The sequence below is a fragment of the Filobasidium floriforme genome (genome assembly GCF_021052385.1).
Source record: "Filobasidium floriforme strain CBS 6241 chromosome Unknown HD553scaffold_3, whole genome shotgun sequence".
Lineage (NCBI taxonomy): Eukaryota > Fungi > Basidiomycota > Tremellomycetes > Filobasidiales > Filobasidiaceae > Filobasidium > Filobasidium floriforme.
Window position 1 is genome coordinate 15,945 of NW_025763624.1, and position 18,651 is coordinate 34,595.

At 53.7% G+C, this 18,651-nt stretch overlaps 6 protein-coding genes across 6 annotated transcripts; 2 read left to right on the forward strand and 4 right to left on the reverse strand.

Annotated features, from left to right (window-relative positions):
* Positions 1–130: 130 nt before the first annotated feature.
* Positions 131–4,107, reverse strand: HD553DRAFT_304910 (uncharacterized protein). Its single transcript, XM_046179082.1, has 12 exons — positions 3,512–4,107; positions 3,257–3,346; positions 3,039–3,125; positions 2,804–2,914; positions 2,665–2,724; positions 2,495–2,595; positions 2,307–2,407; positions 2,124–2,232; positions 1,997–2,053; positions 1,869–1,928; positions 1,772–1,801; positions 131–1,704 (listed from the first exon to the last, which is right to left on the reverse strand). Exons 1-12 carry the CDS (start codon positions 3,768–3,770, stop codon positions 385–387), a joined length of 2,385 nt encoding a protein of 794 aa, XP_046039039.1. The 5' UTR covers positions 3,771–4,107; the 3' UTR covers positions 131–384.
* A 128-nt stretch (positions 4,108–4,235) lies between these two features.
* On the reverse strand, positions 4,236–7,883 carry HD553DRAFT_304913 (uncharacterized protein). Its single transcript, XM_046179083.1, has 11 exons — positions 7,793–7,883; positions 7,303–7,685; positions 7,006–7,216; positions 5,948–6,900; positions 5,616–5,868; positions 5,365–5,538; positions 5,072–5,282; positions 4,848–4,985; positions 4,666–4,731; positions 4,525–4,594; positions 4,236–4,423 (listed from the first exon to the last, which is right to left on the reverse strand). Exons 1-11 carry the CDS (start codon positions 7,826–7,828, stop codon positions 4,300–4,302), a joined length of 2,619 nt encoding a protein of 872 aa, XP_046039040.1. The 5' UTR covers positions 7,829–7,883; the 3' UTR covers positions 4,236–4,299.
* Positions 7,884–8,452: 569 nt separating this feature from the next.
* On the reverse strand, positions 8,453–9,714 carry HD553DRAFT_330602 (NADP-dependent oxidoreductase domain-containing protein; the record flags this gene model as incomplete). The annotated part of the gene is made up of 3 exons (XM_046181983.1): positions 8,453–8,892; positions 8,921–9,408; positions 9,529–9,714. The coding sequence occupies 3 exons, from the start codon at positions 9,712–9,714 to the stop codon at positions 8,613–8,615; spliced, it is 954 nt and encodes a 317-aa protein (XP_046039041.1). The 3' UTR covers positions 8,453–8,612.
* Positions 9,715–9,819: 105 nt separating this feature from the next.
* Positions 9,820–14,152, reverse strand: HD553DRAFT_364819 (putative DNA helicase). Its single transcript, XM_046184058.1, has 18 exons — positions 13,887–14,152; positions 13,746–13,788; positions 13,529–13,594; positions 13,175–13,372; positions 12,918–12,950; positions 12,578–12,842; positions 12,358–12,454; positions 12,019–12,283; positions 11,888–11,939; positions 11,744–11,821; positions 11,655–11,675; positions 11,517–11,576; positions 11,371–11,455; positions 11,157–11,253; positions 10,798–11,098; positions 10,594–10,737; positions 10,430–10,534; positions 9,820–10,373 (listed from the first exon to the last, which is right to left on the reverse strand). Exons 1-18 carry the CDS (start codon positions 14,074–14,076, stop codon positions 10,263–10,265), a joined length of 2,211 nt encoding a protein of 736 aa, XP_046039042.1. The 5' UTR covers positions 14,077–14,152; the 3' UTR covers positions 9,820–10,262.
* A 259-nt stretch (positions 14,153–14,411) lies between these two features.
* On the forward strand, positions 14,412–15,925 carry HD553DRAFT_304921 (uncharacterized protein). The gene is made up of 4 exons (XM_046179084.1): positions 14,412–14,589; positions 14,730–15,095; positions 15,319–15,470; positions 15,613–15,925. Exons 1-4 carry the CDS (start codon positions 14,546–14,548, stop codon positions 15,666–15,668), a joined length of 618 nt encoding a protein of 205 aa, XP_046039043.1. The 5' UTR covers positions 14,412–14,545; the 3' UTR covers positions 15,669–15,925.
* Positions 15,926–15,989: 64 nt separating this feature from the next.
* HD553DRAFT_304924 (FAD dependent oxidoreductase) lies at positions 15,990–18,601 on the forward strand. The gene is made up of 9 exons (XM_046179085.1): positions 15,990–16,142; positions 16,235–16,499; positions 16,587–16,864; positions 17,012–17,171; positions 17,258–17,341; positions 17,485–17,782; positions 17,888–18,024; positions 18,107–18,396; positions 18,477–18,601. The coding sequence occupies exons 1-8, from the start codon at positions 16,111–16,113 to the stop codon at positions 18,245–18,247; spliced, it is 1,395 nt and encodes a 464-aa protein (XP_046039044.1). The 5' UTR covers positions 15,990–16,110; the 3' UTR covers positions 18,248–18,396; positions 18,477–18,601.
* Positions 18,602–18,651: the final 50 nt, after the last annotated feature.

Genomic DNA, 18,651 nt, shown 5'->3' on the forward strand with positions numbered 1-18,651 from the left:
ATAGGGAGGGCAGTTGAGCAGAGACGAAAAATTGAGGCAGCAATCTTTGATTGATTAGCGGTGGGCAGCATATGTGTAGTCGCTGTGGTGGGCGGAGCACATGGCCAACAATATGATTGGTGAAGATAAAGCTCAGCACAATTTCGTGGGGCATTGCAATTACGTATTGCATGGCATGGCATGGGTGGATGTACAACGATGCTTTACGTTTATGATCATGATCATGGTTATGGTTATGGTTGTAATTTTGCTGTAAGGCGAGGCGTAGATAGAGGAAGAACAAGGGTGGGGTGAGGGAGGGGGACGAAGGGATCGAAACGGACGTTCGTGATTTTCGTAAACAGAGAAAAAGGCGAGGATGACTAACAAGAGTCGATGCCGACGCTATGCCTCGTCCGAGGTGGTCTCGTTCGACTTTTGCACCCCACCACCGCCGCCGTTAGATCGAGATCGAGGTCTAGATCCCTCCGACTTGGGCTCATCGTCGTCCAACCCGAGCGCGACCTGCCCGACCCGACTCGTCAACTCGTCCAGCGCCTTGAAATCCTCCTTGTCGCCCTGCCCAACAGCGCTGGTCTCGTTAGGTACCGGCTGAGTGCTATGATACGCAGGGAAAGGGCTCATCGTCGGTAAAGCCTTCAGAGGGTCGGTCTCTGGCGTTCTCAAGTTGGACGAGGTGAGGTAAGGGTCGGTAGGGTTGCCGAGCGGGTTGGTAGTCGCGGCAGGACTGTTGAACGGTTGGAAAGCCGCGCTCGAGCTCGAACCGTTGATCATGGCGAGTTCACTGGGGGAGACGTTCCCCGGCGTCACAGTCGGGGGGAAAGGACCGGCTCCGACAGAGTAGGCTCGTTTACCTGGGTGTTGCGAAGGTTGCGGCTGCGCGTACCCGGAGTTGCTGGAGGATCCGTAGGCGTTGCCGTTACCATTGCCAAACTCGGCGCCGTATGACGGACCTCGCTGTTGTCGTCGACCCGTCGACTCGGACGGTCGGCGGCTACCTTGACCTTGACCTGGACCTGGACCTTGACTCGGACCTGGTCCGACGCTGCCACCCATCCTAGGACCGCCGACACCGGGCAACCCGCGTGGTGCTTGGCGAGGCGAAGGTCCGGTGCTCCACGTCCCGCTGTAATTTCTCGGCTCATTGTGAAGACCGCTCGACGATTTCACAGGCGAGATCGGTGCCGATGCCGACCCGGCGGCCATGTTGTTGAAAGGCACGGGCATTCCACCCTCGCTGAACGACCCGGCTCGAGGGTGTGGCGGTTCATCCCCATACCCGCCCATATCGTGATGACGCCCTCCCATATCACGACCTCGGAACCCTTCACCTCCGTGATATCCCGTCGATTGGTGCGAATGCCAAGCGTCCTGTGCGGAATATGGACCCGAGTCTCCCCCTGCGTCCGATCGTCGTCCGCGTCGTGCAGTTCCCTGAGCGGAATACGAACGCCGGCCAAAGTCGTCCATCTCCCCGCCACTACCACCACCGGGCATCATCCCGTTCATCGTCTGCGACATGCGGTCGAACGGCCCGATCGTCATGTTGTTGCTCTTCCATCCGCTCGGCCCATAACCTCGAGGTCCCGACATGGATCGCGGGGCGGGTGACGAGGATCGTGGGGCGCGTGCGAGCTCGTCTTCTCGTTCGATACACAGTTCGGCCAGGGCCAACACTGCACGCTCGGGTCGGGCGGTCAAGATCTGAGGTAGACGGAGCAGTTGCTGATGAGCGCCAAATCACGAGCTCGAGCGGGATTTGCAAACTTACCCTTGTCGCACGCATGAATTCGCCGCGGATCTGTAGTCCCGGAAGCACGGTAGAATTCAGTGACGAGATCCGCAGAGAATCACGCGAATGCACTCACGGTATACAGCCCGTCCTTGGTTACCGTCCTCGCGACATTGTAAGGCGTCTCGAACGGGTCCTGTCCAAACAACTCCCGTCCGTTAGAGCCTTTCTCTCGTAATACCCAAATGCCTGGCAGGAATTCACCTCGATGCATAATCTGTTCCTGTCCCTCGCATTCTCGTTAAGCCCACCGACGTCGATCTGAGCGTTCCAAAAAGACAAGAGGTCAGCTCCTTGGTTTGTCTCTGACCCTGCAACACTCTCGACTCACGTCGTTCATCCACCCTTTGCTCTCCTTGGTCAAATGCCCCGCTCTGATCGAGATGACCGTGTTGTTGTACTGGAAATCGTGAGAAAAGTATCGGAAAAAGTCGATGAGGCTGACAACACACATCCGCAGCGTCAAGTCAACATTCGCCTTGCGAAATACGATCCGTTGAAAGTGTCGACTCACAGCTCGCCCACGCTCTCAAAGTTGGCAGAACTCCATTCTTTCCGCAACGTCTCGGTATCATCGAAAAACCAGACGTCCCTCCCTTCGAGCGTCATCTCCTCCTGCCGTATCCATCGGAAAATCAAACGCCAAACAGGTCAATCGAAGTCACTTTTCCTCGGGTTCTTTGATTCGAAATCCCTGCTCACCTTGGTCATCGGCCGAAGAGGAGCTATCCGTTGCAAATTTGGTAGTACAGGAGGGTTCTTGACGTGTACGAGGTAGAAGATGACCATCAGAGTGTAGCCGTCTACATTGATACGAGATCATAATCGTCAACCTCTATATGCAGAGGGTGGTCCGACGACTTTGGGCTTACAGGATGAAAGCGTGCCCTTGTACGGAGAGTTGATTTTTCTCCGTTTACTCCATACTTTCACTGCGAACAGGCAAGGACAGGTGACAATCGTCAGAAATTTACCAGTTGATTGAAAGACAAGGTGGGAAAGTCGACTTACGGAACAAGACCAACGTCCTGATCCTCGCCGGATCGATCGTCGCGTACGTCAAGAGCAACCTCGTATTCTCCAGGGCCAATCGGTTTTCGAACCCGATATCACATGCGATGCCTGCAATTACGATTGCGATTGCAATGGCGATTATGGTCAAGCAAAGTGCAAGTCCAAGTACAAGTACAAGTCAGTGCTGTGCGATTCTCTGTGGAAGAAATCTGGTTGAGTGAAGATGATGTACCGTAAGGAAGCCCAGGGGAAGGCTGGAGAGTCAACTTGATAATCGGGATCCTAGCTTTCGGTAGCGGTTTCACTTCAAAGTTCGTCTCTACCCGTCACACACAAAATGTTCAAGATCAGCTGCTATGTCCGTGTCCCTTGCCGGATTTCACAACGACTTGGAATGTCTTGGAATGTCTTGTCGTGCCGTGAGGAATGGGCAAAAGGACAGCAACTGACCTCGTTCTAATAAGTCGCCGATCATCGCTACCAAGTCCGAGGCGTGTAAAGCTGCTTCTTTGTTATCGATCAGGCATACTAGGTCCATATCTATGAAGCGAAACCAAGTAAATTCAGCTCAGAGGTAAATTTTCTGGAAACACCGGTCTTGTTGGCGTCTAACTCGACTACAGCTAGGCGTCGAGCTCCGAGCGCTCAAAAAAGCGTCCTCGGTAGGTGTTCCACCTCCTCTGAACCGAAAACGAAGACACTCACCACTGTTCCTCAACCCGAAACTATTACAACTACTCCCAAAGCTCGCCAGTCTGGAACTCGGCTCGATCGTCTTGATCAACCGTTCGATCAACACCCTCACCTCTTCCTTCGTCGCCAACTCTTCTGCTGTGGGTAGAAGAGGTAGTACGAAACTGAAGAGAGAGGTGGAGAGGTCGGTCAGGTATTGCCGTGTGGAGAGGGCATGAGGACCTCCTTGAGGATGTGATGGCATGGCGGGGACGGTATAGGATGGGTTCATCTTGACGGTCCAGTCCTGCTGTTTGTGCTCTATCTAGCTATGGCGTTGTATTCTTCTACTGTTCCAGATGCTGATGCTTGTGCGTTCTCCTTCAGCCCAGACCGAGTTATTGACCGGATGACGAAGATGGGTTGTAATCGAGCTGGTTCTCGAATTCCCAACAAACTTTTGATGCAAAACGAGCGAATGGGGGCGTAAAGTGCGATGACGGCGATGCTGATGTTTCGTTCCAAGTGTCCCGATCGACGAGAGATGCTAGACGTGACGATGCAGAACTTGCCAGACTTGGGATAGATGGCGATCGTCGAGCTCGAGGACGTTTTGGCAAAGGAGTTCTCTGAATCTTGGTCGCTCTGCAGCTAGGGGAATATGATCGCTATTCTACTAATCGTTCGTTGCGCTTCCAATTGGCAGCGTCACTACACGCGCGCTTAACCACCTCGCCCCCCCAGGCGCAAACCTCAACCATCATCACGTCGTGATATATCGAATGCTACCAAGTACAACACACAAGTCTACCACCCAGCTCTCACTCGACGTCCATCTCATCGACCTCGTCCTCCACCTCTTCGACCACGCCCACATGTTTGCCCGCAGGCGGTGGTGTAAAGTACTCGACCTGTTTAGGGTATTGACGCTTGTACAACGACATGCTATAGAAGAGTAGCCAACGAAAGAGGTGTGATCGGTTAGCATCCAGATCTAATTCAATGCTGTGTCGAATATCGAGATCATGCGGCAACGAAGGACGTACCAAACGGTATCCATCTGTTGAATCGGTTGATCAAAGATGGCCTTGAAGTATCCATGCGTACCCAGAGGTTCTAAAAAGTCAAGTAAAACATCAGCATCTCAAGCCAGGACTGCGTCGCTTTCGAGTGTCTCGGCGACTCACCTTTGATATGACCCGTCCTCCCATACTTGGTATGCAACTCGATAGGCGCAAAGTACTCGATATCGTCTGTAGAGTTAAAACCAAAGTGAAAAAGTCCCCACAACAAACCTCGTATCAGCACGATTGACATCGACACCACCTCAAGCTTGCTTTTGGTCATAGAATGTAAGCAGGGGACTGACCTCGGTTGAAGAACATGTATCGCACGGTAGCCGTCTTCCTGTGCACCTTGAACGGGTGTCCGGTGAGGATGATCCGCTTGGCGATGATCCGGGTCGGGTCGGCGCTCATAAAAGATCCCATGGCGACCAAGTGGGGGCCTAGAACGGGACGTAAGACAAAGCACAGCGAAATGATGCGATCAGCTAGGGATTCACGCCGCAGTAGATGAAAGACGAGGACGTACATTCCAAATCCTCGGACTCTCTCAACAACAAGCAAGACTGTTTACCGAATACCACCGGACCGTACGTCGTAGCCACCACCGCGGTACCGTGTCGCAAGTATCGTTCGGATTTGTGAACGTTGTTGACGCCCTTGCCACCCCCACGGGTGTGTTGCGAGTAGAGCGGGTTGATACGGTATCGACGAGGTCCGACGCAGAGGATGAGGGGGTCCTGAGAGCGTAGAGAAGATGTCGTTTTAGCCTCGAGTACATTGAGCATATCGTTGAAGACGTAGCAGAGCGGGGCGACTCACCTTGGCCCGGACCGTCGCTTCGTACTCGGTATTTCGCTGGACGGCAAAATGCAAGACCGACTGCTTGTGTTCGTGCTGCAACAACCCGTAGACGACCAGAGGGTGTTGAATGTCTCGCGCCTCGACGAGCGCACGAGGGACATCCCGGATCCGAAGTTGTACACGGGTTCCGACCTTGATAATACGCCGAGGAATGGATATCAGCCGTTTGTCTCGCAACCCCATTTCGACCAGCTCTGGAAGTGACCCACCTCGACCCCCTCTTCCCGCCCAGCCTCTTCAGCCCGTCTCCTCGTCCTCTCGTAATCCTCAAACTGGAAGATCTTGGCATAGTCGAGCGGCAAGTCTTCGTACGAATCCCAAGGCGACGTCCTGAAACTCTTGAGACCACGGTATCGCTGGAACCGGGTCTGAGCCAAGCCGTGCCGAGGGGTATCCTTTTCGTCGGGGAAATGGAGGTCATCGGCGTCCTCCTTGTTGCGCTGTTTTCGGTAAGCTTGGAGTCTGTCAAAGGGGAGGGATCAGATTCAGCCGCCGCGATACACCTGCCATTTTCATTTGATTTGTGCGGCGCGAAACTCACTGTCTCTCTTCCTCGGCGTCGTCCAGCTCTTCCTCCTCGTCATGTCGTTCATCGAGCTCGACATCCTCCGTCTCTTCCACCTCGTCATCCCCATCTTCCACCCTCGCGCCCCTTCCGAACCCGGCCTCGGCCCCGAGATCCCCTTCGTCCAAATCATCCCCATCCTCTTGCATCAAATCCTCATCATCATCATCGTCGGCATCCTCGATCACGTCGTTCTCATCCTCGTCATCCAAGATCCAAGCGGCCTGATAAGCGCTCGTCCCCTTGGGCACCCTCTTCACCCGGATAGGTTTCTTCTCCGCGTTCCTCATAGCCGCTTCACCTTCGGCCATCTCTTCCTCTGTCGGCCAAGTCTGTTCGTTGCCCAGCGTATCGACTTCGTTGAGCGCGGTAAGATCGTCGGCTTGTTCGCCCGGCGTACTGAGGACTCCGGACTGCAACGGGTCCAGGTCGGTCTGCATCGACTTGACGTGTACACGGTGTGCGCCTCGGGGGACGACGGACGCGTTGATGGATTCTAGTTGATAATCGCCCCAACCGGGAATATGCACCAACCTGTCCGCGCTCAGACGAGCGCCCCGGATGGTTCCCGTGACTGACAAGACCCCCCTGTCGGCTTCTGGCGAGTCGAGCTCGTACCTCAACGCTTGGTCGTCGCCAGTCTCCGCCTGTCTCGTATCCCCCGTCTCCGCTACCAACCACCCTCGTCCATCCCTCCCCCTCCCTTTAATCCCAGCTCCGCCTCGTTCAATGTTGATACTACTAGCCCCCGTAGGTACGCCTTCGAGGACGGACCGGGCGAGGTTGTTGGCATCGCTCGAAGTCGCGTCCGGTCGAGTGGGTACGACGTGCACTTTGGAGACGGCTGGGAAGAAATAGTTTGTAAACGACAAGAGGGATTTGAGGACGCCCGGGCGGTCTTGAGGGGACATGGGTTGACGGCGAGGTGACTAGCATTGGCGGTAGCGAGTAGTACCCCAGGATTGAGTTAGGATCAGCAATCGAACCAGATTACCAAACAGATTTCAAACCCGCATCCATGAGACGCGACTCACGTGCACACAAGCGATGACCTCGGCCTGCCCACCCCCGCCCCCAATAACGCTCTGAAGACACCGCAAGATCCGTTCACCCTCTTCCGTCACTTCATGTTCGGAAGAAAGGAGAAGGACGACATAGTCGCTCGCCAGGGCCGCGTCGAGTGTGGCATAGAGGGAAAGAGGAGGGAGGTGAATCAATTGCAGGGAGGTCTTGAATTTCGGGGCGCTGCGGTGGAGATCGGTCGAGGGTTCAGTAGATGCTTCCTCCAAGAGGAATGAAGTGAGATAAAGGAACTAGCTGGGGGGACGTACCTCATGATCCAACTACCTCGATCTGACAAGCTCCCAACAACCCTCTCCTTCTCCTCCTCACCCAGCCCCAAGACCTCGACGAAACCCCTCCCGAAATCCTCACACCGTACAGCCGAATGCAAGGGGATCACACTGACAACCCTCGGAACCGCCTTCCCCCCAGAGACCGTACTGAAAAACTTGGAATCCTGTCCTACGGCCTTTTGGTGGGACGAACGGATCTGAGATCGGTGGTTCATCCGGTTCTTCTTCTCTTGAGCCGCTTTCGCTCGGTGTGTGCTAGCGGCGGAAGAGGTGCTAGGTGAGGCATTGTCGATCTTGCCTTTGGCGGCGTTTTTAAGGGATGATTTTGTGGCATGGCGGGATTTGAAACCTTTGTTTTTCTGTTTCCATACACACGAATCGAATTAGGTTAGAAGATGGATCAGATGGAAAGAGGCGAGAGATAGAGCGTAATCTGCGAGCGAGATCGGGCTGGACATGGACTTGCCTGTTTCAACGTCGGTCGATGGCTGTGTCCGGACATGATTGCTAAGGCTCTAGATGTATAACGACCCCTTGAGTTCGACAACAAGCTGAGGTTTACCGGTTTGATCAAGATGACGATGGCCATGTCGAAGAGGTCGAGATCATGAACAACGAACCATCAGCCCCTCACAAACACTCGAATTTCCACATTTTGCATCCGGAAGCTTCGGATGAAAATCACGTGACACGGTCGTCGTCGTCGTCGTACTATAACAGCCTTGATACCCTGAATTCATCGAGAACAGTCAAGGCGCAGGTCTTTACCTTGCACTTTGAGCATCTGGCATTGCCTGATGATTTGAAATACCCAGCGCAAGGAGGTGTCCGCACCGATCTTCACACCATTCCGATCAATCGTGGAAATTTTGGGAGTGCAGAATTAACTAGACCATCGTGTATCATCAAGAGCAGACAGAGCGTTTCAACCCCGCCAGTAGCTAGTCGATCAATGTTATAGTCATAGCAGTCTGTATCTAGTATTTCGAAACATCGGTCCAGACGGGCCATCTTTCCTCGGCTCCAACTCTCCTAGATTGATGGTAATTTTTGACAGACATATACAACGATTCCACAGGACTACCATCGACAGTTCGTGCTCGAGGTACGAGCATCAAGTAGCCTAACAACTTCCACTCACTCAGATCTATTCGCTCGCCTTGGCATTAGGATCGATAGGTCGCGGTCCAGTCACCCAATCAATCTCGCTCCTACCCAGGGTCATCCTGACATCCTTCGCTTCGACGACCATCACCTGCGGCAACTCCGGATTGAACAAACTCAAGTTAAAAAAAATTGGTAGGGAATCCATGTCTAAACCCCGTGGCTCGGTCGATAGCGTCCATTTCCCCCTGGGTGAGCGTGAGGCGGACCCCAGGGAGGTTGTCCAGCAGGTGAGAGACCTTTCTGCACCCGATGATCGGGAAGACGTAAGGAGCTTTCTGCATCACGTAGGCCAGTGCCATATGGAGGATCGTAGTTGATCCTTCCCGCTTCGCCGCGAGATCCTCGAGCACCCCAGAGATCCTCTTATCATGCTCGTCGAGCGGGATAAAATTCCTCCCCCTCTTTAGACCTCTCACGCTCTCGGAACCCTTCCCGGGTCTGGAACCGCCCTTGATTGAGCACACCACAGGGGGCCAAGGCCATCCCTTCGTTTAAGACCATAGGGATGATCTCCCGTTCAAAGTCCCTCATGGCGGCGTTCCACATGCCTTGATACACGCTGAATTGCCGTAAGCCATGATCCCGCGCATATTGGTTGGCCTTGGAGACGACCCACGCGGGAGTATCAGAGATCCCTAGGTACATGACCTTGCCCGCAGCGACGAGATCGTCCAAACCGTGCATGAGCTCCGGAATAGAAGTCGTATAATCCCAAATGTGTAGGTAAAAGAGGTCGATATAACTCGTTCTCAGGCGTTTCAACGAGTTTTCCAGCGATCGCTTCATGGATTTCGTACCGTTCCCCGTATAGTTGGCGGTGATATCGCCCGTTGCTTTGGGTAGGTAGTTGTTAGTGTATTTGGTGGCCAGGACGAGCTGATCTCGGTTACCTCTAGATGACATCCATTCTCCTATCTATTCTTCCCCTTCGCCGTCCCGGTACCTTCAATAATGAAATATACAACATGCAAATATCCAAGCGAAGCACTAGTATGCGACATCACCCCCCAAAGCCCCCTGGGTAAAAACTCACACATTGGCGGTATCCAAAAAATTCCCACCCTTCTCTACGAACGTATCCAAGATCTCAAAACTGGTAGCCTTGTCGCAGTTCCCGTACCTCTCCGAATGGGCCTCTCCGAACGTCATCGTCCCTAGACAGATAGGCGAGACCATGACGGAAGCGGTCGGGATCTGGCGGTATCGCGCGAGAGGTGACATATGATGGTTTATTTCGATGGTCGTGTCTGTAATAGTCAATGTGTTGATCTCGTTTCTTGGGGGCTACTGTAAGAGTCGTACAGTAGTATGTCTCGTCTTGCTGTAACCAACCGAATCGAATCGTGAATCCATGATCATCGCTCTATATCTCCATACCGGTCTCTGCCCAACGATAATCAACCACATACTCTGCGATCTATGATCTGGTGCGGCGCAGTCGGTCGTCAATCCGTCATTCTCGCACCAAGACGGCTACGTTTCCGCGTTTCACCTTGCCCACCTCCACCTCCACCTCTACAGTGTACCTCCACCTCCACCCACCCTGTACCTTGCTTCAAAAGTCTCGCCCCGCTTGGGTCTTGCAAGAAGGGAAATCAGCTGCAAGAATTGTGGATGATACGATCTATGCTAATCGAGTACGTCGAGGACGTGCTGGACAACCAAAGAGCGCCGCCAGGAAAGCGTTGGGAATCAGATACTCTCGTGTTTGCTGAAGCCTTGCGCTCGGCATTTCGATCGCGGCCGACGTGATCATACGAAGATTGCATCTACATTTCGTCCAGCGCGAATCGAACATCGGCGTGCTCCTCTAGATGATCCATCCAAGCTGTGAGGTACTTGGACCCTTGACTGACGGTCGACGAGTCGCCCACGACGCACTGTAGAAGCGCGGGTTAGTAACGCTGGAAGGGCTCCACATCAGGAGCCGGCTTACCAGTTGGCGCTTGGCCCTGGTCATGGCTACGTTGAGCCGTCGCTCTTCGGCCAAGAACCCGACTTCTCTCGTGGCATTACTTCGTACCAAGCTCAGGACGACCGCCTACAGCTCGGAGATGTAAGCCATGTGTAGTGCGCTCAGAGTCACGCCTTGATACTCACCTCTCTCTCCTGCCCCTGCATCCCATCGACTGACCCACAGACCAGATCAGGGAACTCTTCCCTCAACATCGAGGCGATGTGAGCGACTTGCGCTTGGTACGGCGTGATGATGGCGATCTCAGGTTCCGGTACACCAAGCGCGATCTGTCGACGCGGGCATGGCTTAGCAGAGATCAAAAGGCCGCGACGAAACCTCGTACTTACTAGCTTGCGGACCCATCTGGAGACGATTTCGGCCTCGTTCTCATTGTATCTTGACCCTTCGCCAACCTTTCCCTTTTGGACGGACCCGTCCTCACCGTCACCCTCGAGCCGTTCGTACATTTCCGAACCGGCCGTATCGAAGAATACGAGCGTAGGGGTGAGAGTATCCTGTGCGTCTTCGCTCGTCGGGTCCGTTATACTTGGCAGGTCGATCAGTCGTCTCTTCGCGACCGACTCATGGTTGACCAACTGGGAATTGTACAAGGCGTCTGAAGGAAAGGCGGATATCGTCTCGTTCATACTTTGACACGAGCAGTCTCAGTACGCCAATTTTTCCGCCCTGGATGTCAAGTACTCACCGGTACTGAACCGCCAGCAGCCGCTTGATTCCCGGACCGTAGATCCGTTCCAGCCGGTCGAAAAGCGTCGTCTCCAGGGTCCGAGGAGGGCGTAGCTCTGTCCGTCGTTTGTCTATCGTCGACCGACCTAGCGCATCCAAGATGTCTCCCATTTCGTCCACGTTGTCCTCCCCTAGGTTGACGACAACCTCCTTCTCTGTGCCGTTAGGATCACCTGACTGGTCTGGCAGCGGGATAGGCTTCAATTTGACCTTGGTCTGGGTCGACTTGTTATTTGCGCTGAGAATCGTGGGCGGTAGCTGCGAGATCGTCCGGGATCAACAAAACATCTTTAGTGCAAAACCGTATCGACCGGCCTACTTGTAACGGGTCACCGGCGAGGATGAGCTTTTTCGACTTTAATATCGGAATCCAGCAAACCTATTGGTGATTCAATGTCCCGGTCTTCGAATCAGTTGGAGCCGTCGGAACAACACGATTGATGGGACTCGGACTGACCGCCTCGACCGCTTGCGTAGCCTACGATACCTCGACGTTCACAATCAGCTCCACTACAAAACACCCGCGCACGGATCCCGACCACTCACCTCATCGATGATGCAGACATCAAAGTCCATATTGTTGATCTGTCGACTACCAGCTCCGTGACACGTAGACAGCACGACCTGTGTTATCATCACGGTCAGCCACCCGGGCTTCACACAGAGATTTCGAGCTCGTCTGGCACTGACCTGCGCACCGGCCACGACGTTCTTCACCACCTTGGCTTCTCTCGTCCGATACCTACGACATTCACAAAGAGATCAGACCGACGAAAAATCGCGCCAAGCCAGCCTGAGCCAAATCAGACGCGACTACCCACTCTTTACGCAACTCCCTGACCTCCTCCCAGACTTTCCCCCTCTCCTTCCCCCAGACGCGGCCCTTCTCCCCCTTGCCCTTTTGTAGAGTCTTCATGTTCCCCTCGAGCTCGCCCTTGACATCCCGGACCAAGTCGGCCTCTTCCGAGTGCGAGGCTTGGTAATCCAACGTTCGAGGGAGGAGCAAGGGGGAGATCCTTGCGGGATGTCCTAGTCGAAGCAGCGTTTTGGGTGGGAAGAGGGGAGAGAGGCGGGTGAGGAGATTGTCTAGCAGCCGCGCAATCGGCTTCTCGTCAGCATGTCGTGATACTTATTTAGCAGAGCAGCTGCGATCAACACACCGACAGCCAGATTCGACGCCCCGCATACCAAAACCCGTTTACCCTGTACCAATACCAACTGCCGGATGATCTCGACGAGCGTAAACGTCTTGCCCGTCTACATGCGTCCGTACCAGACCGACATCATTCCCAAAGAGATATCAGCCTCCCTGTCGCACCTAACAGTATCGTCACCCCACGTTCGAATGTAACACATCGACAGGGGGACTTGCAAGCTCACCCCGGGCGGACCATGTATACACCCAACCTCCTCCATCCCCAGCACAAACTCCACCGCCCTCTTCTGACTCTCATTCAAGGTCTCATCGAACCATTGCACTGGTTCCGTCTCCTCTTTCGGTCTCAAGGTCGGTTGTCTCAGTCCGAAGAGGACTTGAAGGAGCGGTGCGTTCTCAACAGAGTTGGAACTCGAAGGTAGTTGGCCGTAGGCGATGAATTCGGGAGCGAGTATCAGGCGGGCTAAGTGGCGCAGGGTGGATTCCATCCTGCGTACGAGTTGAACGGTACTGTATCAGCCGGGATTGCCCGATAGGGGTGTCTCTGGTCGCCGGATGACTTACCGATCGAACGTAGCGCTGTTGGCCAACTTCAACCTTGTTCAACCAGGACCACACCCAGAACCAGAATCAAATCGAAGGCGCAAGCGCAACCGTATTCCTTCTGATTAGCTCACATTCTCCTCTCTCCAACTAACTTCCCCTCTCCCCATCCTCTCTTCCGAAACCCCTTCGATCGCGATCGCGAAGAGAGCAAGCGAGGCAACAAACAGATGATAAAGACGACTCACAACCTCAACCGATCCCCCAACCCTCCTAACCCCCCTTCAGCCTCCCCGCCGGACGCCGACCCCGACTCGCTCAGGCTGAGTACGATCTTCTCGTTAGTCACCCTCGCGACGACGCCTTCTACGCCTGGCGAGTCTTTATCTTTATCCTTATCCCGTGCGCTCGATGTTGTCGAGCTGGACTTTCTTGACGAGGATGGGGCGGGTTCCAGACGAGCTGGATCTCCGGTCCTTTAGATTGAGATTTAGATGGTGGAGGTAGAGAAGACGCAGGAGAGAGAATGGTAGAGGGGGGGGGGAGACGAAAGCGTTCGCATCAGCTCGATCCCTACCCCGGTCACCCGAGCTCCAGCTCAAGTAGAGTGGAAAGGTAGTCCGGTGGCTTACCGAAACGTATGACTAGGCAAAATTGTCGAATTATGATGAGCTTGCGGGAGGTAGAGTTCGATCAACCTGGATGTTCGTCACCAGGAAGAAGAGCAAAAATGAAAAAGTACGGAGGATCAGTATTATAGAGATTATAGCAAACAGATAGCGAAATGATAGCAAAAAGTGGAAAGAAAAAGGTGGGAGGAACAGAGGAGAAAGCGGGGTCGGTACTAACGTCTTGCCCCCTAATCCGATGGACGTGCTCGATATCGAAAGACCTGCATACAACCAAGAATTCCGCATCCCGCTTACGATCAGCCTAACTACTCTTTCCCTCACTCGCTCTACCCTCAACCTGCAGATAAACAGGACTCACCTCCTATAGCCAACCCCCGCTTTTCCAACAACCTCGGCGAACAATTACTCGCCAACAAGCTCGTCTGGTCGATCTCTGCCTGTCTTTCCGCTGCGAGCAAGTGTAGCTGGCGAGTGAGGAATGCGTGTAGGGTGGATTGTGAGGGTGGGTGTGGGGTGTATAGCGGTGGTGGGGGAGGGGAGGGGGTCATCTTGGTCAGGCTATAGCTTGTCTGGAGGCTAAGGGTGACCCTTTGTATGTCCCGGATGATGATGTAGGATACGAGCCGGAATGAGAAGTTGCAAAGTCTATGATGATAAGTCTACCTCGAGCTACCTCTCTACTTCAAGGTCCTCACGATATAGCTTACGTCATACCAAATCTAGCGAAAACGCGTATCTTCCAGCTGAAGTTTAGCGTTCTTACGTCATTCCCTACTGAAATTCTAGCGATTCTGGCTGTATGTCCGCCTTTTCTCTAAAAGATGGTTTGATGTCCGTGTGCGAGTGATCGTTCTTTCGAATCAGACCGTCTGCATATCGTCACTGTCATGGTCAAGTCCCATCATCAAGTAGCTTTCACCAAGGTATAACATTTCAGTCTTGATCGATCGTACAGAGTCTCTTGGACATCTTCTTACTTCTCAAAAAAACATCAAGACCACTAGAAAGCAGTCTATCATGGCACGAGGAGCATCAGGCGCAGCGTCTTCCCGAGGACGAGGGTGAGCTCCATCTCACAGCCTACACAATTGACGATTCGATAAAGCGTTGCGTTGCTGATTGAGCATCTTGCCTTCTGGAATTCCATCTCCGCCCCTGTGCTTTTCCTACCGCATTCATCCTCGTTTCTTTCGTTTCGTAGCAAATTCAAGGTCTCACGAGGAGGAGGCCGTCATTTCTCCCGAGACGTCACTGCGATCGACCACGAGATGGAGACTCTCGGTCTCGAAGACGAGGGCTCCGACTCCAATAACGTCTCGGAAGAATCTGAAGAGGAATCTTCCGACGATGGCCTCGGCGGCGGCTCTTCTGCTAAACAACAACAACAAGAACCGGAGATGTCGAGGGCCGAGAGGAAAGCGCTCAAGAAGGCTCAGGGAGGGAAGAAGAAGGGTGGGGTTCCGGCTGTTGGGGATTTACCGGAGAATAGCGATGAGGAGAGTGAGGAGGAGCCGTTGAAGTTGCCGAATCCGAAGGATAAGAAGTTGGAACCTAGTAGGAGAGAGAGGTACGTGGTCGGTCTCTGCTCATCGCCACTTTCTTCTTGATCTTCCGATTCTCTTCTTCTGATTCTGACTCTTGCATTCTTTTTTCCCTCTCCTCTTTTGATCTCAAACGACCTCGCCTGCTCAAACCCGCTTCCTTCTCCACCCTCCACCTTTCACCTTCCACCTTTCACCCTCCTCCTTCCTCCTCCCTCCTACCTCAACTCTAATTCGAACGACGCACAGGGAAGAAGCCCAGAAAAAGGCCGCCGCCGAGCATTACCAAAAGATGCACGCCGCGGGCAAGACGGACCAGTTCAAAAAGGACATGGAGCGTCTGCAAGAGGTGAAACGACGTAGGGAACGGGAGGCTGCGGAGAGGAAGGCTAAAGAGGACGGTAAGTCGCGCCGGGTTTTTTTTTTTCGACTTCCATTGTTGGGGCGCCTAGCCTAGCCTAGCGTCTTGAAAGAGAGAGATGGGGGCTGATGATTCTCTTTGGAACTGGGTTTCGATTTTTCTGAATGTGGTACTGTGGGTAGAGGCCAAGAAGGAGGCCGAGGACAAGCGTCAAGCCAGGTTGGCGGGGAAACGATAAAACCCACCCGACCGATCTCGATTTCGACGACCCTACATTACCTACTTTTTCACTTTGTGTGTCTCGTACCCGTGTATAGCGGAGGTGTTTCTTGGCCCCTTTTCAGGGGGTAGATGTAATATCAATACAGTATGCGGGCTTTGAGGCCGGGACGAAGTAGTGAGGTGTTATGGCTCTCGTTGTGATCCCTTTGGCCTCGAGATGTAACTTACATGTGAATGTCGCACATGATTCGGAGTTGACCGATATCAAGCAGAAGAGCGCCAACATCGAGGTCGACCTCCGGGACTCTATACTACTGGTCTTTATTCGTCGTTGACTACTACATCTCTCTTCGACTGTAGCTCTGAGAGACACTCTACGTCAACCAGTTTCTAGCGGCCGACGAGGTGATTTAGAGAGAACACAGCACGAACTCGATAACGACCTGTCGACCCGTACCATGCTGTTTACCAAGCTGACTCTGGATACGCCGTAAGTGAGCCTCATCAACTTCTCATCTCGTGCCGTGTCCAATCATCAACGCCTCGCCCTGATCCGCTATACCTCGCTCTGTGTCATTTTAGCATCCTCATCGTAGGTGGAACGGGCACGATCGGCTCCAGCACGGCCCTCCACCTGCGTCGTCGAGGATATACCAACCTGAAGCTCATCGACTCTTACCCCTTCCCCAGCGGCGGGTCCGGTAACTCACAGTCGGCAGGAGGAAGTGATTTGAACAAGATCGTCGGGTATGCCGATGGTGGTGTAAGGGGGGAGTTGGCCGAGGAGACGATGAGAGGTTGGAGGGAGGATCCGGTTTTTAGAGAGCATTATTACGAGGTTGGGGAGGTGAGTCCAGACGTACCCATTTTCATGTTCATAAGATATACCGGGTGGCTGGCTCAACTCGTTCGATTCGGTCACAACGCACTGTAGCTCGCACTAGCTTCCCTCCTATCCAACATCGCCTCCCTCCGCTCCGAATACATCCACCACAAGACCTCTCCTTCAAACCACCCAGACCCGGATCCTCTGGAATGGCTCTCCACGCCATCCGATATCATCCATCGAGCACCACACCTAAAAGCTGAAAGTATTCAGGGATGGCAAGGTACTTATCGGCCCCGAGCTGGGTGGGCGGGAGCGATGGATGCGATTGATAGTGTAGGGGAAGAGTTGAAGAGGCTGGGTGGGGTGGAGATGGTCTTTGGCAGGCGAGTCTTACGTTCAACTTCATGTTCACATTTTCACGCCACACGCCATCACCAAAGTCGAACTTAGAGCTGATAAGACTCTCCACTATTATTACCTTACCCGATGTAACCCAAATCTTGCGCCGCATTGTTATGCCTCTTCGACAGCTCCGGCTCCTTCTCCCGCCCGCTCATAGACCCCCTAACGAGCCGGTGTATCGGCGTGATCGCCAAAGACGGGACTCGACATTTCGCAGAGCGGGTCGTCATGGCCACCGGAGCGTGGACGCCTAGCTTAGTTGATCTGGAGGGACAGTGTGTTTCCAAGGCGAGTACGGTTCTGGTATCTACAGATGACGTGACATGACGCGACAGCCATGCTGATCTGGCAAATTGGTGATCGGGCGGGAACAGTGCTGGATCGTAGCTCATCTAGAATTGACGGACGCAGAAGCCGCGCGGTATAGAGGCATCCCAGTGGTTTACAACGAAGAGGTCGTGAGTCGCCCTCTTTTCCCCTTCTGCCTCTTCCTCCCCCCCCCCCCTAGACGCCTCCGATAGCCTATATGATATCATTTTCTATCCTTCTTTCCGGCCGACTTACCTCCCTCTCTCTCTCTCTCTTTGTGGAACGATCGCAGGGCTTCCTCTTCGAACCCCGTTACGTCCTCGACCCTTCCACAGGCACCTCTCGCTGGATAATCAAGCTGTGCGACGAGTTCCCCGGGTATACACGGTACTTGCCCGCCCGGCCCTTCAGGCCCGGTTCGGATAAGAAACACGAATCCATCGAAGTCTCGGTGCCGAGGTCTCATTCGGATCATCCGACGGATACAGTTCCTGATGAGGGGATGGAGAGGTTACGCAGGGTTGTCGAGGTCATGTTACCAGAGTTTAGGGAGAGGGAGTTTGTCAAGAGTTATTGTTGTTGGTGTACAGGTACGTATCGTCCCGCCCGCACTCTTCACATCTTCTTCGATCGCTGATTGTTCGAGTCGTACCGTGTTCATTCTCGTGGTGTGCGGTCTGTGACTGTGATCACAGACACCGACGACGCGGAATGGCTCTTCTGCGAACACCCGTCTTGTCCCGGATTGTTTTTGGCTACAGGGGACAGTGGGCACTCGTTCACCTCGTTACCTGTCGTCGGCGGACAAGTGGCCGACTTGCTCGAAGGCAAGGTGAGAGACTCCCTTTCCACCTACATCTCACACGCAACCTCACATAAGCCAATACATTGAAATCATCTTTCGACGCTAATAGATGTCACCCGAACGCATGGAACGACTCGGTTGGAGGCCCGGTCGAGGAGACCCGGATCATACCGGTCGAGGAGGTCCGCCGGCAAAGGATCTGGGTGATCTTCCCGGTTGGGCTCATGGTGACGATCCAAAGGAGGTATGACCCGTTGAAATCGCGTAGGCGAGTCGTAGCAATATTTGGCAGTATAGCTTGGTGCCTTTGAGAATGTTGTTTAGTTTGGGTGACAAAGGATGGAATACAGCAGAAGGCAACATCTTGCCGGAACACAATGGTCGACTTGACTGCTTTAGGTGAACAAAAAGGCATGGAGGGCGACGCGCGCGCGCAGCGTGTTTCTCAACTCTTTTCTATTGTTGTTCCCGCGTTTCAGGTTGGGACGATGGCGACCTCTTTGTCCGCGCATGAAGAACAATGAGCGCAGGAGTCGTTGCCTGGTGGGATACATATACCAAAAGCCTCGACACCGATATCATTTGTGTATCTTCCAGGTCGCCCTTCCACCGCATCGAGACCGATTATACAAAATTTGACGTTAACCACGACGA